The sequence below is a fragment of the Bombina bombina genome, chromosome 4, assembly GCF_027579735.1.
Source record: "Bombina bombina isolate aBomBom1 chromosome 4, aBomBom1.pri, whole genome shotgun sequence".
In the NCBI taxonomy this organism is placed as follows: Eukaryota; Metazoa; Chordata; class Amphibia; order Anura; family Bombinatoridae; genus Bombina; species Bombina bombina.
Genome location: NC_069502.1, coordinates 1072511261 through 1072538220, shown reverse-complemented (window position 1 = coordinate 1072538220; position 26960 = coordinate 1072511261). Strand labels below are relative to the sequence as shown.

At 44.1% G+C, this 26960-nt stretch overlaps 1 protein-coding gene across 1 annotated transcript in view; it reads left to right on the top strand.

Annotated features, from left to right (window-relative positions):
• Positions 1–26960, top strand: part of GTF2A1L (general transcription factor IIA subunit 1 like) — a 183424-nt gene that overhangs the window by 44821 nt on the left and 111643 nt on the right. Inside the window, exons 3-4 of the mRNA XM_053712719.1 lie at positions 15328–15908; positions 24790–24792. Of these exons, the coding sequence (XP_053568694.1) occupies positions 15328–15908; positions 24790–24792 (584 nt within the window). The remainder of the gene's footprint in view (positions 1–15327; positions 15909–24789; positions 24793–26960) is intronic.

Below are 26960 nucleotides of genomic sequence, written 5' to 3'. Positions count from 1 at the left end.
GTTCCTTTCGCAATTTCAGGAACGGACCGTCTCCTAACTCTGCAGCCTCTAGACAAGAGGGTAACAATTCCCAGCCTAAACCAGCATGGAAACCAATGCAAGGCTGGAACAAGGGTAAACAGGCCAAGAAGCTTGCGGCTGCTACCAAGACAGCATGAAGGGGTAGCCCCCGATCCGGGACCGGATCTAGTAGGGGGCAGATTTTCTCTCTTTGCTCAGGCTTGGGCAAGAGATGTTCTGGATCCCTGGGCACTAGAAATAGTCTCTCAGGGGTATCTTCTAGAATTCAAGGAACTTCCTCCAAGGGGAAGGTTCCACATGTCTCGCTTATCTTCAGACCAGATAAAGAGACAGGCATTCTTACATTGCGTAGAAGACCTATTAAAGATGGGAGTGATACACCCAGTTCCAACAGCGGAGCAAGGACTGGGTTTTTACTCAAACCTGTTCGTAGTTCCCAAAAAAGAAGGAACTTTCAGGCCAATTCTGGATTTAAAAATTCTAAACAAATTCCTCAGAGTTCCATCATTCAAAATGGAAACCATTCGGACGATTTTACCAACAATCCAGGAGGGTCAATACATGACTACCGTGGACTTAAAGGATGCGTACCTACATATTCCTATCCATCCTATTTCACAAAGGTGCTAGGGTCCCTACTAGCGGTTCTAAGACCGAGGGGCATTGTGGTGGCACCTTACTTAGACGACATCCTAATCCAAGCGTCGTCCCTTTCCAGAACAAGGGCTCATACAGACATTGTATTAGCCTTTCTCAGGTCTCACGGGTGGAAGGTGAACGTAGAAAAGAGTTCCCTGTCCCCGTCCACAAGGGTTCCTTTTCTGGGAACAATAATAGATTCTGTAGAAATGAAGATTTTTCTGACAGAGGTCAGAAAATTAAAACTTCTAAACGCTTGTCAAGTTCTTCAATCTATTCCTCAGCCTTCCATAGCTCAGTGCATGGAGGTAATAGGATTAATGGTTGCAGCAATGGACGTGGTTCCTTTTGCTTGAATTCATCTAAGACCATTGCAACTGTGCATGCTCAAACAGTGGAATGGGGATTATGCAGACATGTCTCCCCAGATTCAAGTAGACCAGGTAACCAGAGACTCACTCCGCTGGTGGTTGACTCAGGATCACCTGTCTCAGGGAATGAGTTTCCGCAGACCAGAGTGGGTCATCGTCACGACCGACGCCAGTCTCTTAGGCTGGGGCGCGGTCTGGGACTCCCTGAAAGTTCAGGGTCTATGGTCTCGGGAAGAGTCCCTTCTCCCGATAAACATTTTGGAACTGAGAGCGATATTCAATGCGCTCCTGGCCTGGCCTCACCTAGTGAAGGCCAGATTCATAAGATTTCAGTCGGACAACATGACGACTGTAGCGTACATCAATCATCAGGGGGGAACAAAGAGTTCCTTGGCGATGGCAGAGGTATCCAAGATCATCAAATAGGCGGAGGATCACTCCTGCCACCTATCTGCAATCCACATCCCAGGAGTAGACAACTGGGAGGAGGATTATTTGAGTCGTCAGACTTTCCATCCGGGGGAGTGGGAACTCCACCCGGAGGTCTTTGCCCAGTTAACTCAACTATGGGGCACTCCGGATATGGATCTGATGGCGTCTCGTCAGAACTTCAAAGTTCCTCGATACGGGTCCAGATCCAGGGATCCCAGGGCTACACTGGTGGATGCATTAGTGGCGCCTTTGTCGTTCAATCTAGCTTATGTGTTTCCACCGTTCCCTCTCCTTCCCAGGCTGTTAGCCAGGATCAAACAGGAGAAGGCCTCTGTGATTCTAATAGCTCCTGCGTGGCCACGCAGGACTTGGTATGCAGACCTGGTGAATATGTCATCGGCTCCACCATGGAAGCTACCTTTGAGACAGGATCTTCTAGTACAAGGTCCATTCGAACATCCAAATCTAGTCTCTCTGTAACTGACTGCTTGGAAATTGAACGCTTGATTCTATCTAAGCGTGGGTTTTCAGATTCAGTTATAGATACTCTGGTTCAAGCCAGAAAGCCTGTGACTAGGAAGATTTACCATAAGATATGGCACAAATATATCCGTTGGTGCGAATCCAAGGGATTTTCTTGGAGTAAAATCAAAATTCCTAGGATTCTTTCCTTTCTCCAAGAGGGTTTGGAGAAAGGTCTGTCAGCTAGTTCTCTAAAGGGACAGATATCTGCTCTGTCTGTCTTGTTGCACAAACGTCTGGCAGCCGTGCCAGATGTACAAGCGTTTGTACAGGCGTTAGTCAGAATCAAGCCTGTTTACAGACCTATGACTCCTCCATGGAGTCTAAACTTAGTTCTTTCAGTTCTTCAAGGGGTTCCGTTTGAACCTTTGCATTCCATAGATATTAAGTTACTATCTTGGAAAGTTCTGTTTTTGGTTGCTATTTCTTCTGCTAGAAGAGTTTCTGAATTATCTGCTTTGCAGTGTACTTCTCCCTATCTGGTATTCCATGCAGATAAGGTAGTTTTACGTACCAAGCCTGGTTTTCTTCCAAAAGTAGTTTCCAACAGGAATATTAACCAGGAAATAGTTGTTCCTTCTCTATGTCCGAATCCAGTTTCAAAGAAGGAACATTTGTTACACAACCTAGATGTGGTCCATGCTTTAAAATTCTATTTAGAAGCAACAAAGGATTTCAGACAAACATCATCTTTGTTTGTCGTTTATTCTGGTAAGAGGAGAGGGCAGAAAGCTACTGCTACCTCTCTTTCTTTTTGGCTGAAAAGCATCATCCGATTGGCTTATGAGACTGCCAGACGGCAGCCTCCTGAACGAATTACAGCTCACTCTACTAGAGCTGTGGCTTCCACATGGGCCTTCAAGAACGAGGCTTCTGTTGATCAGATCTGTAAGGCAGCGACTTGGTCTTCTCTGCATACTTTTGCCAAATTTTACAAATTCGATACTTATGCTTCTTCGGAGGCTGTTTTTGGGAGAAAGGTGTTGCAAGCTGTGGTGCCTTCCGTTTAGGTAACCTGACTTGTTCCCTCCCTTCATCCGTGTCCTAAAGCTTTGGTATTGGTTCCCACAAGTAAGGATGAAGCCATGGACCGGACACACCAATGTAGGAGAAAACAGAATTTATGTTTACCTGATAAATTTCTTTCTCCTACGGTGTGTCCGGTCCACGGCCCGCCCTGGCTTTTAGTCAGGTTTAAATTTTTATTTTTCTGTACACTACAGTCACCACGGCACCCTATAGTTTCTACTTTTTGTCCTAACCGTCGGTCGAATTACTGGGGGGCGCAGCCAGAGGGGGAGCTATATGGACAGCTTTTGCTGTGCTCTCTTTGCCATTTCCTGTTAGGGAAGAGAATATTCCCACAAGTAAGGATGAAGCCGTGGACCGGACACACCGTAGGAGAAAGAAATTTATCAGGTAAACATAAATTCTGTTTTTGCACAATCCAAGTCATTCTGGAGACCTAACCAGACCTGGAATAAAGGTAAACAGGCCAAGAAGCCCGCTGCTGCTACCAAGACAGCATGAAGGGGCAGCCTCCGATCCGGGACCGGATCTAGTAGGGGGCAGACTTTCTCTCTTCGCTCAGGCTGGGGCAAGAGATGTTCAGGATTCCCTGGGCTTTTCGAAATCGTGACCTGGGGTATCGACTAGAATTCAAGGTTTCTCTCCCAAGAGGGAGATTTCATCTTTCACGTCTGTCTGTAGACCAGACAAAAAGAGGCGTTCTTACGCTGTGTAGAAGACCTATATACCATGGGTGTAATCCGCCCTGTTCCAAAACTAGAACAGGGGCAGGGGTTTTTCTCAAATCTGTTTGTGGTTCCCAAAAAAGAGGGAACCTTCAGACTGATTTTAGATCTCAAATGTCTAAACAAATTTCTCAGAGTCCCATCGTTCAAGATGGAGACCATACAAACAATTTTACCAATGATCCAGGAGGGCCAATATATGAAAACCGTGGATTTGAAGGATGCGTAGCTTCACATTCCTATCCACAAAGATCATCACCAGTTCCTCAGGTTCGCCTTCCTGGACAAACATTACCAGTTTGTGGCCCTCCCTTTCGAGTTGGCCACAGCTCCCAGAATCTTCACAAAGGTGTTAGGGTCCCTTCTGGCGGTTCTATGGCCATGGGGCATAGCAGTGGCGCCCTATCTGGACGATATTTTGATTCAGGTGTCAACTTACCATCTAGCCAAATCTCACACGGACATCGTGTTGGCTTTTCTAAGAACTCACGGGTGGAATGTGAACATACAAAAGAGTTTACTAGTTCCACTGACAAGAGTTCTATTCCTAGGAACTCTGATAGACTCGGTAGACATGAACATTTCTCCAACATAGGTGTGTCCGGTCCACGGCGTCATCCTTACTTGTGGGATATTCTCTTCCCCAACAGGAAATGGCAAAGAGCCCAGCAAAGCTGGTCACATGATCCCTCCTAGGCTCCGCCTACCCCAGTCATTCTCTTTGCCGTTGTACAGGCAACATCTCCACGGAGATGGCTTAGAGTTTTTTAGTGTTTAACTGTAGTTTTTATTATTCAATCAAGAGTTTGTTATTTTAAAATAGTGCTGGTATGTACTATTTACTCAGAAACAGAAAAGAGATGAAGATTTCTGTTTGTATGAGGAAAATGATTTTAGCACCGTAACTAAAATCCATGGCTGTTCCACACAGGACTGTTGAGAGCAATTAACTTCAGTTGGGGGAACAGTGTGCAGTCTCTTACTGCTTGAGGTATGACACATTCTAACAAGACGATGTAATGCTGGAAGCTGTCATTTTCCCTATGGGATCCGGTAAGCCATGTTTATTAAGATAGTAAATAAGGGCTTCACAAGGGCTTATTAAGACTGTAGACTTTTTCTGGGCTAAATCGATTCATTATTAACACATATTTAGCCTTGAGGAATCATTTATTCTGGGTATTTTGATATGATTATATCGGCAGGCACTGTTTTAGACACCTTATTCTTTAGGGGCTTTCCCTAATCATAGTCAGAGCCTCATTTTCGCGCCGGTATGGCGCACTTGTTTTTGAGGACAGCATGGCATGCAGCTGCATGTGTGTGGAGCTCTGATACATAGAAAAGTCTTTCTGAAGGCATCATTTGGTATCGTATTCCCCTTTGGGCTTGGTTGGGTCTCAGCAAAGCAGATTCCAGGGACTGTAAAGGGGTTAAATATAAAAACGGCTCCGGTTCCGTTATTTTAAGGGTTAAAGCTTCCAAATTTGGTGTGCAATACTTTTAAGGCTTTAAGACACTGTGGTGAAATTTTGGTGAATTTTGAACAATTCCTTCATACTTTTTCGCAATTGCAATAATAAAGTGTGTTTAGTTTAAAATTTAAAGTGACAGTAACGGTTTTATTTTAAAACGTTTTTTGTGCTTTGTTATCAAGTTTATGCCTGTTTAACATGTCTGAACTACCAGATAGATTGTGTTCTGACTGTGGGGAAACCAAGGTTCCTTCTCATTTAACTATATGTATTTTATGTCATAAAAATTTTTTTAGTAAAAATGATGCCCAAGATGATTCCTCAAGTGAGGGGAGTAAGCATGGTACTGCATCATCCCCTCCTTCGTCTACACCAGTCTTGCCCATACAGGAGGCCCCTAGTACATCTAGTGCGCCAATACTCCTTACTATGCAACATTTAACGGCTGTAATGGATAATTCTATCAAAAACATTTTAGCCAATATGCCCACTTATCAGCGAAAGCGCGACTGCTCTGTTTTAGAAAATTCTGTAGAGCATGAGAACGCTGATGATATGGTTTCTGAAGGGCCCCTACACCAGTCTGAGGGGGCCAGGGAGGTTTTGTCTGAGGGAGAAATTTCAGATTCAGGAAACATTTCTCAACAAGCTGAACCTGATGTGATTACTTTTAAATTTAAGTTGGAACATCTCCGCGCTCTGCTTAAGGAGGTGTTATCCAATTTGGATGATTGTGATTATCTGGTCATTCCAGAACCACTATGTAAAATGGAAAAGTTCTTAGAGGCCCCGGGGCCCCCCGAAGCTTTTCTTATATCCAAGCGGGTGGCGTACATTGTTAGTAAAGAATGGGACAGGCCCGGTATACCTTTAGTACCTCCCCCCATATTTATAAAATTGTTTTCCTATAGTCGACCCCAGAAAGGACTGATGGCAGACAGTCCCCAAGGTCGAGGGGGCGGTTTCTACTCTACACAAGCGCGCCACTATACCCATAGAAGATAGTTGTGCTTTCCAAGATCCTATGGATAAAAAATTAGAAGGTCTGCTAAAGATGTTTGTTCAGCAAGGTTCCCTTCTACAACCAATTGCATGCATTGTCCCTGTCACTGCAGCCGCGTGTTTCTAGTTTGATGAGCTAGGAAAGGCGATTATTAGTAATTCTTCTTCTTATGAGGAGATTATGGACAGAATTCGTGCTCTTAAATTGGCTAATTCTTTCACCCTAGACGCCACCTTGCAATTGGCTAGGTTAGCGGCGAAAAAATTCTGGGTTTGCTATTGTGGCGCAGAGCGCTTTGGTTAAAATCTTGGGCAGCGGATGCGTCTTCCAAGAACAAATTGCTTGACATTCCTTTCAAGGGGAAAACACTCTTTGGCCCTGACTTGAAAGAGATTATCTCTGATATCACTGGGGGCAAGGGCCACGCCCTTCCTCAGGATAGGTCTTTTCAAGACCAAAAATAAACCTAAGTTTCGTCCCTTTCGCAGAAACGGATCAGCCCCAAGGGCTACGTCCTCTAAGCAGGAAGGTAATACTTCTCAAGCCAATCCAGCCTGGAGACCTATGCAAGGCTGGAGCAAAGGAAAGCAGGCCAGGAAACCTGCCACTGCTACCAAGACAGCATGAAATGCGGGCCCCCGATCCGGGACCGGATCTGGTGGGGGGCAGACTCTCTCTCTTCGCTCAGGCTTGGGAAAGAGATGTTCTGGATCCTTGGGCGCTAGAAATAGTCTCCCAAGGTTATTCTCTGGAGTTCAAGGGGCTTCCTCCAAGGGGGAGGTTCCACAGGTCTCAGTTGTCTTCAGACCACATAAGAAGACAGGCATTCTTACATTGGGTAGAAGACCTGCTAAAAATGGGAGTGATTCATCCTGTTCCATTAGGAGAACAAGGGATGGGGTTCTACTCCAATCTGTTCATAGTTCCCAAAAAAGAGGGAACGTTCAGACCAATCTTAGATCTCAAGATCTTGAACAAGTTTCTCAATGTTCCATCGTTCAAGATGGAAACCATTCGAACACTTCTTCCTTCCATCCAGGAAGGTCAATTCATGACCAAGGTGGATTTCAAGGATGCGTATCTACATATTCCTATCCACAAGGAACATCATCGGTTCCTAAGGTTTGCATTCCTGGACAAGCATTTCCAGTTCGTGGCATTTTCTTTCGGATTAGCCACTGCTCCTAGGATTTCCTCATAGGTACTAGGGTCCCTTCTGGCGGTGCTAAGACCAAGGGGCATTGCTGTAGTACCTTACTTGGACGACATTCTGATTCGAGCGTCGTCCCTTCCTCAAGTAAAGGCTCACACGGACATTGTCCTGGCCTTTCTCAGATCTCACGGATGGAAAGTGAACGTGGAAAAGAGTTCTCTATCTCCGTCAACGAGGGTTCCCTTCTTGGGAACTATAATAGACTCCTTAGAAATGAGGATTTTTCTGACAGAAGCCAGAAAAACAAAACTTCTAGACTCTTGTCGGATACTTCATTCCGTTCCTCTTCCTTCCATAGCGCAGTGCATGGAAGTGATAGGTTTGATGGTAGCGGCAATGGACATAGTTCCTTTTGTGCGCATTCATCTAAGACCATTACAACTGTTCATGCTCAGTCAGTGGAATGGGGACTATTCAGACTTGTCTCCGAAGATACAAGTAAATCAGAGGACCAGAGACTCATTCCGTTGGTGGCTGTCCCTGGACAACCTGTCACAAGGGATGACCTTCCGCAGACCAGAGTGGGTCATTGTCACGACCGACGCCAGTCTGATGGGCTGGGGCGCGGTCTGGGGATCCCTGAAAGCTCAGGGTCTTTGGTCTCGGGTAGAATCTCTTCTACCGATAAATATTCTGGAACTGAGAGCGATATTCAATGCTCTCAAAGCTTGGCCTCAGCTAGCGAGGGCCAAGTTCATACATCAACCATCAGGGGGGAACAAGGAGTTCCCTAGCGATGGAAGAAGTGACCAAAATCATTCTATGGGCGGAGTCTCACTCCTGCCACCTGTCTGCTATCCACATCCCAGGAGTGGAAAATTGGGAAGCGGATTTTCTGAGTCGTCAGACATTGCATCCGGGGGAGTGGGAACTCCATCCGGAAATCTTTGCCCAAGTCACTCAACCGTGGGGCATTCCAGACATGGATCTGATGGCCTCTCGTCAGAACTTCAGAGTTCCTTACTACGGGTACAGATCCAGGGATCCCAAGGCGGCTCTAGTGGATGCACTAGTAGCACCTTGGACCTTCAAACTAGCTTATGTGTTCCCGCCGTTTCCTCTCATCCCCAGGCTGGTAGCCAGGATCAATCAGGAGAGGGCGTCGGTGATTTTGATAGCTCCTGCGTGGCCACGCAGGACTTGGTATGCAGATCTGGTGAATATGTCATCGGCTCCACCATGGAAGCTACCTTTGAGAGACCTTCTTGTTCTAGGTCCGTTCGACCCACTCCAGCTGACTGCTTGGAGATTGAACGCTTGATCTTATCAAAGCGAGGGTTCTCAGATTCTGTTATTAATACTCTTGTTCAGGCCTGAAAGCCTGTAACCAGAAAAATTACCACATAATTTGGTATATCTGTTGGTGTGAATCTGCAGGATTCCCTTGGGACAAGGTTAAGATTCCTAAGAGTCTATCCTTCCTTCGAGAAGGATTGGAAAAAGGATTATCTGCAAGTTCCTTGATGGGACAGATTTCTGCCTTGTCTGTGTTACTTCACAAAAAGCTGGCAGCTGTGCCAGATGTTCTAGCCTTTGTTCAGGCTCTGGTTAGAATCAAGCCTGTTTACAAAATTTTGACTCCTCCTTGGAGTCTCAACCTAGTTCTTTCAGTTCTTCAGGGGGTTCCGTTTGAACCCTTACATTCCGTTGATATTAAGTTATTATCTTGGAAAGTTTTGTTTTTGGTTGCAATTTCTTCTGCTAGAAGAGTTTCAGAATTATCTGCTCTGCAGTGTTCTTCTCCTTATCTGGTGTTCCATGCAGATAAGGTGGTTTTGCGTACTAAACCTGGTTTTCTTCCAAAAGTTGTTTCTAACAAAAACATTAACCAGGAGATAGTTGTGCCTTCTTTGTGTCCTAATCCAGTTTCAAAGATGGAACGTTTGTTGCACAACTTGGATGTAGTTCGTGCTCTCAAATTTTACTTAGCAGCTACTAAGGATTTCAGACAAACTTTGTCTTTGTTTGTTGTTTATTCTGGTAAACGGAGAGGTCAAAAAGCAACTTCTACCTCTCTCTCCTTCTGGATTAAAAGCATTATCCGATTGGCTTATGAGACTGCCGGACGGCAGCCTCCTGAAAGAATCACAGCTCACTCCACTAGGGCTGTGGCTTCCACATGGGCCTTCAAGAACGAGGCTTCTGTTGATCAGATATGTAAGGCAGCGACTTGGTCTTCACTGCACACTTTTTCTAAATTTTACAAATTTGATACTTTTGCTTCTTCTGAGGCTATTTTTGGGAGAAAGGTTTTGCAAGCCGTGGTGCCTTCCATTTAGGTGACCTGATTTGCTCCCTCCCTTCATCCGTGTCCTAAAGCTTTGGTATTGGTTCCCACAAGTAAGGATGACGCCGTGGACCGGACACACCTATGTTGGAGAAAACAGAATTTATGTTTACCTGATAAATTACTTTCTCCAACGGTGTGTCCGGTCCACGGCCCGCCCTGGTTTTTTTAATCAGGTCTGATAATTTATTTTCTTTAACTACAGTCACCACGGTAACATATGGTTTCTCCTATGCAAATATTCCTCCTTAACGTCGGTCGAATGACTGGGGTAGGCGGAGCCTAGGAGGGATCATGTGACCAGCTTTGCTGGGCTCTTTGCCATTTCCTGTTGGGGAAGAGAATATCCCACAAGTAAGGATGACGCCGTGGACCGGACACACCGTTGGAGAAAGTAATTTATCAGGTAAACATAAATTCTGTTTTTTCTGACGGAGGTCAGAAAGTCAAAGATCCTAACTACTTGCCGAGCACTTCATTCCATTCCTCGGCCATCAGTGGAGCAGTGTATGGAGGTCATTGGGTTAATGGTAGCGGCAATGGACATAGTTCCGTTTGCTCGCTTGCATCTCAGACCACTGAGACAGTGGAATGGCGGTTATGCGGATTTATCTCCACGGATAAATCTGGATCTAGAGACCAGAGACTCTCTTCTTTGGTGGTTGTCACAGGATCATCTGTCCCAGGGAATGTGCTTCGCAGGCCAGCATGGGTCATAGTGGCGATGGACGCCAGCCTCTTGGGCTGGGGTGCAGTCTGGAATTCCCTGAAGGCTCAGGGTGTTTGGACTCAAGAGGAGTCCCTACTACCAATAAATATTCTGAAACTGAGCGCAATATTCAACGCGCTTCAAGCGTGGCCTCAGTTGGCCTTGGCCAAGTTCATTAGATTCCAGTCAGACAATATCACGACTGTAGCATATATCAATCATCAGGGGGGAACAAAGAGTTCTCTAGCGAAGATAGAGGTTTCTAAAATAATTCGATGGGCAGAGACTCACTCTTGCCATCTATCAGCAATCTACATCCCAGGAGTGGAAAACTGGGAAGCGGATTTTCTAAGTCGTCAGACTTTTCATCCGGGGGGTGTTTGTGACATTAATTCGTCAATGGGGCACACCAGAATTGGATCTGATGGCATCTCGTCAGAATGCCAAACTTCCTTGTTACGGATCCAGATCAAGGGATCCCCAAGCAGTACTGATAGATGCTCTAGCAGTATCTTGGTCGTTCAACCTGGCTTATGCGTTTCCTCCATTTCCTCTCCTGCCTCGTCTGATTGCCAGAATCAAACAGGAGAGGGCTTCGGTAATCTAGATAACGCCTGCGTGGCCACGCAGGACCTGGTATGCAGATCTAGTGGAAATGTCATCTCTGCCACCATGGAAACTGCCACTGAGACAGGACCTTTTCATTCAAGGTCAGTTCCACCATCCAAATCTAATTTCTCTGCAGCTGAGTGCCTGGAGATTGAATGCTTGATTTGATCTAAGCAGGGATTCTCTGAGTCAGTTATTGATACCTTGATTCCGACTCGGAAGCCTGTCACTAGGAAAATTTACCATAATATATGGCGTACATATCTTTATTGGTGCGAATCCAAGGGCTACTCATGGAGTAGGGTTTGGACTCCTAGGATTTTGCCCTTTCTCCAAGAAGGATTGGAGAAGGGATTATCGGCTAGTTCCTTAAAGGGACAAATTTCTGCTTTTTCAATTTTACTACACAAGCGTCTGGCGGATGTCCCAGACGTTCATTCTTTTTGTCAGGCTTTAGTCCGAATCAAGCCTGTGTTTAAACCTGTTCTCCACCATGGAGTTTGAATTTAGTGCTAAATGTTTTTCAAGGGGTTTCCGTTTTGAACCTATGCATTCAATAGATATTAAGCTTTTATCTTGGAAAGTTTTGTTTTTAGTTGCTATCTCTTCTGCTCGAAGAGTTTCTGAGCTTTCTGCATTAAAATACGACTCGCCTTATCTTATATTCCATTCTGATAAGGTGGTTTTGTGTACTAAACCTAGATTCCTTCCTAAGGTTGTTTTCTAATAAGAATATTAATCAGGAAATTGTTGTTCCTTCTCTATGTCCTAATCCTTCTAATCTGGACGTGGTTCACGCCTTGAAGTTTTACTTACAAGCGACCAAGGATTTCTGTCAAACATCTTCTCTATTTGTTGTTCTGGAAAGCGTAGGGGTCAAAAAGCTACGGCTACATCTTTCTTTTTGGCTTAAAAGCATCATCTGTTTGGCATATGAGACTGCTGGACAGCAGCCTCCTGAAAAGATTACAGCCCATTCTACTAGAGCGGTGGCTTCCACATGGGCTTTTAAAAACGATGCTTCTGTTGAACAGATTTGTAAGGCTGCAACTTGGTCTTCCCTTCATACCTTTTCCAAATTTTACAAATTTGATACTTTTGCTTCTTCTGAGGCTGTTTTTGGGAGAAAAGTTTTTCAAGCAGTGGTGCCTTCTGTTTAGGTATCTGTCTTGTCTGTCCTGTAGCTTTAGTATTGTATCCCACAAGTAAGGATGAATCCGTGGACTCGTCGTATCTAGTAGAAGAAAAGGAAATTTATGCTTACCTGATTGATTTCTTCTACGATACGACGAGTCCACGGCCCTCCCTGTCATTTTAGACAGTTTATATTTTTGTTTTCAAACTTCTGTCACCTCTGCACCTTTTTTAGTTTTTCCTTTTTTTTTCCCCTATACCTTCGGTCGAATGACTGGGGGGTGGAGTCAAGGGAGGAGCTATATAGACAGCTGTGGTGGTGCTCTTTGCCACTTCCTATTAGCAGGAGGATAATATCCCACAAGTAAGGATGAATCCGTGGACTCGTCGTATCGTTGATCCAACAGCTTGTATGGATAGCTGTCCAGTTTGTGTAAGGTTTTGTATTTTGAAACCTATTGCAGCTTTTGGCACCTTTTAAAGGGGTGTGTGTCAGCTGTTTCTAGTGTATCTAGAAATGGCTCTTACTCTAGGACATGTAAGGTCTGTCTGAGTTATGAGACCTTGGGTCTTCTTCCATTGTCCCGGGTGCGTTAGATCTCCTTTTGGGGATCTGTGTTCCGGGCGTTGGTTGATCCCTGTGGGGACTTGTTTAGCTTGGGTTTTCTCAGAGCTGGGAATGTTTAGAACTTTTTTCTCTCCCCTGTGTCCTCTGCTTGTGTGGAGGTGATGGGAAGACTTGCCCTGCTAGTAGGGTTTTGGGAACTTCGAGGTATCCCTTCTGAGAGAGTTGGACTTTATCTAGGGTGGTTCCTTCATTTAATCAGAGCTTTCGAGTTCTCTGAGCTGTCCAGAGGGGGAGGGGGTTAGTTCCAGGGTATAGTTGCCTGAACTATTAGCTACCCGGACCTGTTTTTACTTCCTGAATCTTCCTCTTTCGTGGGCATTGCTCCTGTCCCAGTTTTGGGTTGTTTGGATCTTAGGGCTGGTCGGGATGTTCCACAGTGGTGGGAACTGGGGCTATGTCCTTGCTCCATCTAGGTTTGGCCTGGTCTATCAGAGTATTTATTACTCCTTGCCACAGAGTAACCCATGTCTTCTGGCGTTAGCTGGGTGGCTTGCGTCTTAAGTATGGTGGGTTCCTACCCAGCTGCTGGTGCTGGATTCCAGTCTTCTGGTGCGCCTTAGGGTTGCATTCCCCTGTTTGCCAGGGTACCCGTGGATTCTCTGCTCTGCATCGAATGGGTTGGCTGTGCCTCTGTTGGGCGAACTACTTGTGTGGGGGAACCTTTCTAGGACATTTGCAGGGGATTTTTTCTTCCCGTTTAGCCGGTGACTTCGAGCCTTGAGGACGGTTAATGCCCTTCTGGCCTCTTCCCTTTTTCTTTAGGGGATATTTGCTTCTTCGGGAGGCGGAGTCCTTACTAGGGGCTTCTCCTGGTCGGGAAGTGGAAGGTGGACTTGGTTCCACCTGGAATCTTGCTGGTTCCATGTCAGACTGTGGGGCCTTGTTTTGATAGATGCTTGGGTCTATGGCCTTGTCTGTTTCTAGAGTTGGGTTGTACTTGTACTCTGGGGGGATGGCTCTGCCATCTTTACGCTTGTTCCTGTACCAGTTTCGGGATCTTTGTTCCCTTGTATTGGTGGCCCAGCTGGGTCTGCAGGTCAGGATTCCTGAGCGGTCTATGGGTCACAGTATCCTTTGGGATGTGTGAGCTTGCTGAGTCTATTCTGATAGCTCAGTCTGCTAGGAGATGGGTTTTTCCTTTCTCCTTGCTCCTTTGACAGGAGACGGTTTCCTCTTCCTTCGGGTTCTGAGGGTAATTTCTTCTACTCGGGGGGCCTCGATTGAGGCTTTGTGTTCCCCTTTTCAGGGACCTTTGAGTAGGTCTGGCGGCTTTGGTTGCCTGGAGCGTGCCCTCTGTCGGGGGCTGTTTGTGTGGTCTGTTTCTTGATGACTGCTGCTTCTTCCTTGCAGCTAGCTGGACAGCTAGCTCAGCGTACTAATGCACTGTAGCTACTCTGCACTGTTACAAACCGAGGGTTGCAAGTTCGATGCCCGGTGAGGTCTTCTCAGCCTTCTTCCTTTCAAGATTGATAAGATGAGCAGCGCCTTGAGGCCCTTAAGGGAGATTAGCCGCACTTTACAAGAACATTCATGTTTTATCTCCCTCTGTGTTCTTAAACTTGGGGTTTTCTCCTGGGTCTATTACACGCTCTTTCATTGTCTAATACTTGGGTATTCTATGGGCACGCGCTGGGAGGATTTTTCCTCTTTAGTTGCGTTCCATGCTTGCAGAATGTTGGAGAGATGTCTTGTTGTTCTCCGTGCCCGGTACTATCCCGGGTTTCGCCTGGTATAGGCGTGACCTCCTTCCCTATTTAGGTTCATTTGGGTCTCTGATTACTGGGCCCACTCTTGGAGGTGTTTTTTTTTTTCATTGAGGGATTTTACGATTTCCTCGGTCCTCCTTTGCCTCGTTCCCTTTTGGGTTTTCGGCTGGTTTACCCTTCATTTGTGAGGGGTGAGTGGTGGGGGACCGTCTGTTGAGAGATGGTATCTCTTGTTGGACTGTTGGCTCAGTCAAGTCTGTTTTGCGGTCTGTAATTTTGCTCTGGACTGGCTGCGAGTCAGTGTCACTGGGGCTTTTCCTTTGAAACTTTTTTCTTTGCTTCGGATGAAGTGGGATTTTTTATTGGGTAGAGTTTCAGGCCTGGTGCCCCCAGTATGGGCTGCCTATTGTACCCTCCAGTCTTGGCATTCAGTGTCCCCTATAGCTTGGGTATTGTCTTCCCAAAAGTAATGAATGCAGCTGTGGACTCTTTCCATATAAGAAGAAAAACATAAATTAGGCTTAATTAATAATTTCCTTTCTTCTGATAGAGTCCACAGCTCCCCCATCCGTCATTTTATGTGGGGCGTCCTTATTCTTCTGGCACCTTTCACCCTGATCTTCTACTGTTCTATGTTCCTCTGCAGAATGACTGGGTAATGAGGGGAGTGGGAGGAGTATTTAAGCCTTTGGCTGGGTTGTTTTTGCCTCCTCCTGGTGGCCAGGTTCTTATTTCCCAAAAGTAATGAATGCAGCTGTGGACTCTTTCCATCAGAAGAAAAGGAAATTATCAGGGAAGCATCATTTTTTTTTTTTTTTTTGTAGGTCAACTTTATAAAGTTACTGTGCCAGTAATGGTTACTCAAGCGCCAGGAGGCCCACGACTTATTCAGCAGCCTGTTCAGCAGTTATTTCAACATCTTAATCAGTCTTCTGGTCAGGCTGGATGCAACCAGTACAGCGTGAACTATGGGCAAAAGTGGCAGCAGCAAGCAGTGCTTGTTCAAAGATCAGAAGCAGTCAATACTTATAAACCTGAGACCACTTTAGAAAGACATTTTGAAAATATTAATGGGGATTCACTTATTGAGCAATCTGATAGACAACAGCATCTGCCAGCCAGTAGTGGATTTACCCAGTATCAGACTTTAGGAGATACTTTTAAAGATATGGTGCCACCACCATTGTTTAATCCAGCTCAGTCTGATTTGTCATTGATTGATAATTCAGAGTCTGTTCTGAATAGTTTAAACATGAACCAGACTGTTCAAGGAAACTCAACAAATGAATGTGAGAACCTCTTAAAATCTCAGGTTACTGAAAATGTTATGCAGCTAATAGCACTTAATGACGATCTGAATCCAAATACACCTGGGCAAGACATCAACAACTTAAAAACTCCTGAGGTAGGTGGTTTATCTTTGTGCAAGCTGATTTCATTTTCATTATACACTAAAGGAAAGAAACTTAGAAAAACTAATACATACAGTATATAAGGAGGCGAAAAAATTATACTTATTTGTTTCTTTACTCCAAATATGTACCAATATGTATAAACTAATATGTGTAAGATCAGAACAGTTAACATGTATCTTCTAATTAAATGGACATGAAACACACTTTTTTTATTTCATGATTCAGATCGAGCATATACATTTTAAGCATCTTTCCATTTCCTGATAATTACATCTGGTTTATTTACTTGCTTTTAATCTTAGTATCCTTTGTTCAAGGAGCAACAATGTGCTACTGGGAGCTAACTGAATTCATTATTCTAGCCAATGAAAATATTAATATATATTAAGTCACTAACCAAAAGCTAGCTCTCAGTAGTGCATTTTAGCTCCTGAGCCTACCTAGGTATGCTTTTCAAGAAAGAATACTAAAAGAACGAAGCAAATAAGATAACAGAAATCAATTGGAAAGTTATTTAAAATATCATGTTTTATCTGAATCGTGAAAAAAAATCACTTTACAGTACATTTATAGGGACTCTGTTGGGCACAAATTTAACAGGGTGGGTACTATTGCAGGTCTCTTGAAAGGTGTTGATGTTTAGATATCTTCATTTTACATTTGATATATATATATATATATATATGTGTAGGTGTGTGTATGTATATATATATATATATATATATATATATATATCTGTTTGTGTGTGTGTATATGTGTGTATATATATATATATATATATGTGTGTGTATGTATGTATGTATATATATATATATATATATATATATATATATATATATATATATATATAATTTCTCCAACATTGGTGTGTCCGGTCCACGGCGTCATCCTTACTTGTGGGGATATCTCTTCCCCAACAGGAAATGGCAAAGAGTCCCAGCAAAGCTGGCCATATAGTCCCTCCTAGGCTCCGCCCACCCCAGTCATTCTCTTTGCCGTTGCACAGGCAACATCTCCACGGAGATGGTTAAGAGTTTTTTGGTGTTTAAATGTAGTTTTTATTCTTCTATCAAGTGTTTGTTATTTTAAAATAGTGCTGGTATGTACTATTTACTCCGAAACAGAAAAGGATGAAGATTTCTGTTTGTGAGAGGAAGATGATTTTAGCAGACAGTAACTAAAATCGATTGCTGTTTCCACATAGGACTGTTGAGATGAAGTAACTTCAGTTGGGGGAAACAGTTAGCAGACTTTTCTGCTTAAGGTATGAATAACCATATTTCTAACAAGACCATGTAATGCTGGAAGGCTGTCATTTCCCCTCATGGGGACCGGTAAGCCATTTTCTTAGTCAAACAAACAGAATAAAGGGCTTAATATGGGCTAAAAAACTGGTAGACATTTTTATGGGCTAAATCGATTGCTTTATTTGGGCATTTTATTCATATTTATGCTGACAATTCGCATTTATAAACTTGGGGAACGTTTATTAAACGGCAGGCACTATGTTAGACACCTTTTCCAGTCAGGGGGCCTTCCTAGTTGTAGACTGAGCCTCATTTTCGCGCCATTACTGCGCAGTTGTTTTTTTGAGAGCAGGGCATGCAGATGCATGTGTGAGGATCTGAAATTTGCTGGAAAAGCTTCTAGAAGGCGTCAATTGGTATCGTATTCCCCTCTGGGCTTGGTTGGGTCTCAGCAAAGGCTATAGCTGGGACTGTATAGGGGTTAAATTTGTAAACGGCTCCGGTTCCGTTATTTTAAGGGTTAAAGCTCTGAAATTTGGTGTGCAATACTCTTAATGCTTTAAGACACTGTGGTGAAATTTTGGTAATTTTTGAACAATTCCTTCATACTTTTTCACATATTCAGTAATAAAGTGTTTTCTGTTTAAAATTTAAAGAGACAGTAACGGTTTTGTTTTAAAACTTTTTTTGTGCTTTGTTGACAAGTTTAAGCCTGTTTAACATGTCTGTGCCTTCGGATAAGCTATGTTCTATATGTATGAAAGCCAATGTGTCTCCCCATTTAAATTTATGTGATAATTGTGCCATAGCGTCCAAACAAAGTAAGGACAGTACTGCCACAGATAATGAAATTGCCCAAGATGATTCCTCAGATGAGGGGAGTAAACATGATACTACATCATCTCCTACTGTGTCTACACCAGTTTTGCCCACACAGGAGGCCCCTAGTACATCTAGTGCGCCAATGCTTATTACCATGCAACGGCTGTAATGGATAACTCCATAGCAAATATTTTATCCAAAATGCCTACTTATCAGAGAAAGCGCGATTGCTCTGTTTTAAACACTGAAGAGCAGGAGGGCGCTGATGATAATTGTTCTGTCATACCCTCACACCAATCTGAAGGGGCCATGAGGGAGGTTTTGTCAGATGGAGAAATTTCAGATTCAGGAAAAATTTCTCAACAAGCTGAACCTGATGTTGTGACATTTAAATTTAAATTAGAACATCTCCGCGCACTGCTTAAGGAGGTGTTATTTACTCTGGATGATTGTGACAACTTGGTCATTCCAGAGAAATTATGCAAGATGGACAAGTTCCTAGAGGTTCCGGTGTACCCCGACGCTTTTCCTATACCCAAGCGGGTGGCGGACATAGTAAATAAGGAGTGGGAAAAGCCCGGCATACCTTTTGTTCCCCCCCCTATATTTAAGAAATTATTTCCTATGGTCGACCCCAGAAAGGACTTATGGCAGACAGTCCCTAAGGTCGAGGGGGCAGTTTCTACTCTAAACAAACGCACTACTATTCCTATCGAAGATAGTTGTGCTTTCAAAGATCCTATGGATAAAAAATTGGAGGGTTTACTTAAAAAGATTTTTGTACAGCAAGGTTACCTTCTACAACCCATTTCGTGCATTGTTCCTGTCACTACAGCAGCGTGGTTCTGGTTCGAGGAACTAGAAAAGTCGCTCAGTAGAGAGACTCCATATGAGGAGGTTATGGACAGAGTTCACGCACTTAAGTTGGCTAACTCTTTTATTTTAGATGCCGCTTTGCGATTAGCGGCGAAAAATTCAGGTTTTGCTATCGTGGGGCGCAGAGCGCTTTGGCTAAAGTCTTGGTCAGCGGATGTGTCATCCATGACAAAATTGCTTAACATCCCTTTCAAAGGTAAAACTCTATTTGGACCAGAATTGAAAGAGATTATTTCAGACATCACTGGGGGAAAGGGCCACGCCCTTCCACAAGATAGGCCTTTCAAGGCCAAAAATAAGTCTAATTTTCGTTCCTTTCGCAATTTCAGGAACGGACCGGCCTCTAATTCTGCATCCTCTAAGCAAGAGGGTAATGCCTCACAACCCAAACCAGCCTGGAAACCGATGCAAGGCTGGAACAAGGGTAAGCAGGCCAAGAAGCCTGCCGCTGCTAACAAAACAGCATGAAGGAGTAGCCCCCGATCCGGGACCGGATCTAGTGGGGGGCAGACTCTCTCTCTTTGCTCAGGCTTGGGCAAGAGATGTTCAGGATCCCTGGGCGCTAGAAATAGTTTCTCAGGGTTATCTCCTGGAATTCAGGGAACTACCCCCAAGGGGAAGGTTCCACGTGTCTCACTTATCCTCAAACCAAATAAAGAGACAGGCGTTCTTACATTGTGTAGAAGACCTGTTAAAGATGGGAGTGATACACCCAGTTCCAATAAAAGAACAAGGAATGGGATTTTATTCCAATCTGTTCGTAGTTCCCAAAAAAGAGGGAACTTTCAGACCAATTTTGGATTTGAAGATCCTAAACAAATTTCTCAGGGTACCATCGTTCAAGATGGAAACCATTCGAACGATTCTACCCACTATCCAGGAAAGTCAATTTATGACTACCGTGGATCTAAAGGATGCGTACCTACATATTCCTATCCACAAAGAACATCTTCAGTTCCTAAGGTTTGCTTTTCTGGACAAGCATTACCAGTTTGTGGCCCTCCCATTCGGGTTAGCCACTGCTCCAAGGATTTTCACAAAGGTACTAGGGTCCCTTCTAGCGGTTCTAAGACCGAGGGGCATTGCAGTAGTACCTTACTTGGACGACATTCTAATACAAGCGTCGTCCCTGTCAAAAGCAAAGGTTCATACAAACATCGTTCTGGCCTTTCTCAGATCACACGGATGGAAGGTGAACATAGAAAAAAGTTCTCTGTCTCCGTCGACAAGAGTTCCCTTCTTGGGAACAATAATAGATTCCTTAGAAATGAGGATTTTTCTGACAGAGGTCAGAAAGTCAAAACTTCTAAGCTCTTGTCAAGTTCTTCATTCTGTTCCTCGTCCTTCCATAGTGCAGTGCATGGAAGTAGTAGGGTTGATGGTTGCAGCAATGGACATAGTTCCTTTTGCACGAATTCATCTAAGACCATTACAACTGTGCATGCTCAAACAGTGGAATGGGGACTATACAGACTTGTCTCCAATGATTCAAGTAGATCAGAAGACCAGAGATTCACTCCGTTGGTGGCTGACCCTGGACCATCTGTCCCAGGGAATGAGCTTCCGCAGACCAGAGTGGGTCATTGTCACGACCGACGCCAGTCTAGTGGGCTGGGGCGCGGTCTGGGAATCCCTGAAAGCTCAGGGTATATGGTCTCGGGAAGAGTCTCTTCTCCCGATAAACATTCTGGAACTGAGGGCGATATTCAATGCTCTCAGGGCTTGGCCTCAACTAGCAAAGGCCAGATTCATAAGGTTCCAATCAGACAACATGACGACCGTTGCGTATATCAATCATCAGGGGGGAACAAGGAGTTCCATGGCGATGAAAGAAGTGACCAAAATAATTCAATGGGCGGAGGATCACTCCTGCCACCTGTCTGCGATCCACATCCCAGGTGTGGAAAACTGGGAGGCGGATTTTCTGAGTCGTCAGACATTCCATCCGGGGGAGTGGGAACTCCATCCGGAGATCTTTGCCCAAATAACTCAATTATGGGGCATTCCAGACATGGATCTGATGGCGTCTCGTCAGAACTTCAAGGTTCCTTGCTACGGGTCCAGATCCAGGGATCCCAAGGCGACTCTAGTAGATGCACTAGTAGATGCACTAGTAGCACCTTGGACCTTCAACCTAGCTTATGTATTTCCACCGTTTCCTCTCATTCCCAGGCTGGTAGCCAGGATCAATCAGGAGAGGGCCTCGGTGATCTTGATAGCTCCTGCGTGGCCACGCAGGACTTGGTATGCAGACCTGGTGAATATGTCATCGGTTCCACCATGGAAGCTACCTTTGAGACAGGACCTTCTTGTTCAGGGTCCATTCGAACATCCAAATCTGGTCTCCCTCCAGCTGACGGCTTGGAGATTGAACGCTTGATTCTATCGAAGCGTGGGTTTTCAGATTCTGTGATAGATACTCTGGTTCAGGCCAGAAAACCGGTAACTAGAAAGATTTACCATAAAATATGGAAAAGATATATCTGTTGGTGTGAATCCAAAGGATTCCCATGGAATAAGATAAAAATTCCTAAGAGTCTCTCCTTTCTACAAGAAGGTTTGGAGAAAGGATTATCTGCAAGTTCTCTAAAGGGACAGATCTCTGCTTTATCTGTCTTACTACACAAAAGACTGGCAGCTGTGCCAGATGTTCAAGCATTTGTTCAGGCTCTGGTTAGGATCAAGCCTGTTTACAGACCTTTGACTCCTCCCTGGAGTCTAAATCTAGTTCTTTCAGTTCTTCAAGGGGTTCCGTTTGAACCTTTATATTCCATAGATATTAAGTTACTATCTTGGAAAGTTTTGTTTTTGGTAGCTATTTCTTCTGCTAGAAGAGTTTCAGAGTTATCTGCTCTGCAGTGTTCTCCGCCCTATCTGGTGTTCCATGCAGATAAGGTGGTTTTGCGTACTAAGCCTGGTTTCTTCCAAAGGTTGTTTCTAACAAGAATATTAACCAGGAGATAGTTGTACCTTCTTTATGTCCGTATCCAGTTTCAAAGAAGGAACGTTTGTTACACAATTTGGACGTAGTCTGTGCTCTAAAATTCTATTTAGAGGCTACAAAAGATTTCAGACAATCATCTTCTTTGTTTGTTGTCTATTCTGGTAAAAGGAGAGGTCAAAAAGCGACTTCTACCTCTCTTTCCTTTTGGCTTAAAAGCATCATCCGATTGGCTTATGAGACTGCCGGACGGCAGCCTCCTGAAAGAATCACAGCTCACTCCACTAGGGCTGTGGCTTCCACATGGGCCTTCAAGAACGAGGCTTCTGTTGACCAGATATGTAAGGCAGCGACTTGGTCTTCACTGCACACTTTTGCCAAATTTTACAAATTTGATACTTTTGCTTCTTCGGAGGCTATTTTTGGGAGAAAGGTTTTGCAAGCTGTGGTGCCTTCCGTTTAGGTAACCTGATTTGCTCCCTCCCTTCATCCGTGTCCTAAAGCTTTGGTATTGGTTCCCACAAGTAAGGATGACGCCGTGGACCGGACACACCAATGTTGGAGAAAACAGAATTTATGCTTACCTGATAAATTACTTTCTCCAACGATGTGTCCGGTCCACGGCCCGCCGTGTTTTTTTAATCAGGTCTGATGAATTATTTTCTCTAACTACAGTCACCACGGTATCATATGGTTTCTCCTATATATATTTCCTCCTGTCCGTCGGTCGAATGACTGGGGTGGGCGGAGCCTAGGAGGGACTATATGGCCAGCTTTGCTGGGACTCTTTGCCATTTCCTGTTGTGGAAGAGATATCCCACAAGTAAGGATGACGCCGTGGACCGGACACACCGTTGGAGAAAGTAATTTATCAGGTAAGCATAAATTCTGTTTTATTTATTTATATATATATATATATATATATATATATATATATATATATATATATATATATATATATTCAGAGATAATGGCACCCACTATAAGGATATGGTGACATAAAGGAAAAACAAAGGGCACTCTAATGTTGTACTGAGTTATGGTTTTAGTAAACAACTCACATATACTGTATGTTGCCATATATATTAAAGTTCAAAACCAGGTTTTATATTCGCTATATTCCAATTTTCCAGCATCTATCACACAGATTCCCCCTAACCTCCCATTGCTTTTCTCTAAGCTATGCACTAATTTTAACGGGACATGAAACACCACATTTCTATTTCACTACTATTTAAAACAATAGTCCAGTTTACTTCTATTATCAAATTTGCTTTTTTCTTCATTTAGTATATTTCCTTTAATGAGCAGCAGTGCACTACTGGGAGCTAGCTTAACACGCTAGGTGAGTAAATAACAAGAGGCAAATATATGCAGCCATCAATGAGCAGCTAGCTCTGACGTGCATTGCTGCTCTTGAGCCTCTCTAGGTATGCTTTTTAATAAAGGATACCAAGACAACAAACCAAATGAGGTATTAGAAGTAAGTTAGAAAGTTGTTTAAAATTGCATGCTCCATTTGTATCATGGAAGTTTAATTTTGACTTTACTGTCCCTTTTAAGCTTCTCTATAGTCCATTTCGACTCTGCTTTCTGAGTATATCCTTCTGAGACTAAAAACATTGTAACCTTAAATATCTTCTGCTGTCTGTTGAGAGAGCTGTTTTATTGTTGAATGCTCTCTGAGGGTAAGCAATTAGTACCCCACTGCTGCTGTGGCCTTCTTTTTGTTTGCAAGGAGTGCCAGCCACCACTGAGTGCACTGGTTGGCAACTGTAGCTGTGTTGGTCATGGAAATTATAGTTCCCATATTTTATTCACAGAGCAATGTAGACAGCCCCAGGGCTTGATTGCAGTTATCAAACATGCTTACTTTTCAAAAAGGACTTTATAGCAGCAGAATAATAAAGCAGTTTTTAGGTTCTCAAATTGCAACCTGGTGCTGTGGCTTTATTAAATTTAATTTAAAAATGCCCTCTTTTACATGATGCTAAGAAAATTAAAATTAATTGTGGAAAATTGTATAGTGTTGATCTACACATTGATAGGTGTTCTGTAACTGAGCTGAGACCCAATTTCTCCTGAAGACGGGGGATGACTGGAGTTCAGCCAGGTAAACAGTAGATGAAGGTGCTGACATTTCAACTAGGTAAGCAGTAGATTAAGGTGCTGACATTTCACCTTCATGACCCAACTGGCTATAAGCATGAACATGTATAAACACACTACACAACTTATTTAAACAGTTTGAGCACTTTTAATTTTACATGTTTTAGCCTCCGGTCACTTAAAGAATGTGACAAACTTTAAAGTGAAGGTAAACTTGAGCGTACTCGCTCAAGTCCTAAGATAGAATTTAAAAAATGAGCTAGACTTTAATTCATGAAATCTGTAATTTATATAGAACTTCCTAGATATTTAGATTTTAATGCAGGAACGATAACCACCGTTCCTCTGCCCGCCATAGTCTTCTATCCTTCCCCTCCCCCGGGTGCCGTGACGTTTGCGCAAAGGGGCTGAACAATTAGTTGATTGCAGAGTTGCAGCTCAGGTCTCTGGCCCAGCAGCTGACAGAGCTACTGATCATGTAAGCAAGTTTTTATGCTTTCTCTGGAAGGATATACATGTGTGTCCCCTGCTAATCCAGTCATTCTTTGCCTTTTGCCACAGGAGGTGGCAGAGAGGTGCTGGAAAATCGGAGGCCTCTTATGAGGGGTTCTATCCTTAGCTATAGGACAGGAGTTTAAGTAGCCCTTCAAGCTTCTCAGTTGAGGGCCTGGGTGAAAATTAGAGTCCGGAGATGCAGAGGGTGCTTCCCTTTGCGACACCATCCCGACTCATATTAACAGCTCCTATAGCAATCAGCGTTGACGTGTTTCGCAGATTGCGTTATTCTCTCAAGTCCATGTCAGGAGCGCAGCTATCACCTGTCACAGTGTGGCTCCTTTATACCTTGATAGAATCAAGGGTTAATATCCTCTGAAGGGGGTTTATTGAACAGTTGGGGTTAATTAACCAGTGTATTAATTATTTACATGCTGCTTTGTGTGATTTTTTCCTGGGCTGATCGACTGTGTTTTTGGCTGGAACAAACATGTTTCACTTTTAATTTTCACTTTCGTTTTTGAAAGTTTTGCACAGTTCCTATTACTTGCTGTACTTGTAATAACAGGGTAAGAATTCCTCTATTCTGACTGAGAATTGAACCTGAGGAGAGAGTTTCCTCTGTTTACTTTCTGGGTCTAGGAGGATGAGTGCCCCAGCCATTAATAAATAAATAAAAAACCTCTTTATGGGGGGGCAGAGTTGACCGCCAAAGAGAGCAGACGTGCCAAGAGTGAGCTCTCTGCTATTGTGTGCATATCCTCTTATTGGGAATTTTCAAGGGTTAACTTACCAGACTTTGGAGAGAACGTAACCCTAGCTGATATCAGTGACATCTTAAACTCCACGAGACTCCAGGCTAGTACTTGGACCTGCCCAACTGAGGAGGGGCTTCATAGGAGCAAACAACCTTGCGCTTTTCCCCGGCACGACAGTGAGGGCTGAAACGCAGAGCCTACCTTGATCTAGGGTCGGTTCGACCCGGGACTCCACGGGGGCCACTCGGCATTGGAGATTGGCCGCGAAAGTCCACCATCTTCCCTGAGGCCTCCTTCCTCCCATGATTCCCTGCGGCTGCGGGATCCGGCCCACGCGACTCTACTTACGTCTGAGGCCTGCACGCCCTTAAGGAGCCTTGAGTAGCTGTAGAGAGAGAGAGACCCCCAATAGCTGAGCTGACAATCCGTGGATAAACCGGTAAGAGGGCCCTACAATACACACGCCTACCCCTTCACAAGGCCTGCTATACCCGGGCACCACTGCACTTAAAATTCATCCTACCATGTGGTGTCACGGCCTGCTCAGCCAGAAGCACCCCCCTCAAAGTATTTTTCGGCCTGAATGGAGCTTTTTTCAACCAGGTGTCTTTCCCTCCATCAAGACCAGGGATACCTCACAGCATACTGCTTAAACTCCACTAGGTATTGGAAGAGAATTTAATATCGCTTTTCAAGCTTCCTGAGCCTTAGTTCTCTACAACTCTGTCAGGTTATTCATCTGGACAATTCTAAAATCATCTATAACATTGCGTTATGGCTGCTGCGTCGGCATATGTATCTCTGTGGCCTTTGCTCAGAGTGGAGTGTTTTTTTGTTTTCTTCTATGTTTATGCATATCCTGTCTACCTATGACTCATAAGTGCTCCTTCCACAAAGCTGGCTAAAAACGCACTAATAGTCTTCCCCTCCCAAACCTCCCATTATTCTCCCTACTCCAGACAACACATAAGCATCTAAAGCCTAGTACCCACTCACTATATTTGTCCTCTAAAAGATTATCCCAGCAGGGCGTTTAAGTCATAAGTACAACTTCCTCACAGTATCTTCAGTGTGTTTTTACTCCCCCTGAAATTGTAAGTGTCTTTAGAACTTTAACACTATGTTGAGGTTTGCCCCACGCCTATTGTTACACCACAATTTCTGTTACACCACAATTTCTGTTATTGTGCATTATGTTTATCTATTATATCTGCTGTTAGAATTGTGATTCTGTTGGTGTAGATTGTGTGTCCCGCAGGAAGGGATTGGTTGCTCTGGTCCCCCTCGCGCCTCCCCCTTTCCTTCCAGCTTGTCCTTTCCTTTTTCCCTTAAATCTGGTCGTATCCCCTTCCCCAAGGTGCGCAAGGGCCCCTAGGGACCCCTTAATTCGCATGGATTGGCCTGCATACTAGATTCTTCTGAGTTATTTGTTTTGTAATAAACTAACATGTATTAGGTGCAACCTGTATAGGTGGGTCGTGTCTGGCCCCGCTCTCACAGTATACTACTAGCTTCCAATGCTTTATATGAAGGTTATAAATTAGGTATAAGGTTTGTTCGTCTAATAACCCCCTAGGGAACTCAAAGTGGTCAGGGTGGGCCACACTGAAGTTTTGAAAGATTGTATAAAGCTCTCTATCGGGTCTAATTATGCCGCACTCCTCCAGACAAACCCCCAGGACCCCTGCAGCAATTAAGAAGACTGTCCTTAATCATTTCTCTGTCACACAAGGCACCTAACCCCCTGCGGAAAGAAGCTAGGTACCCTGAGTCGCAGGTTGAGGGCTCTCAATA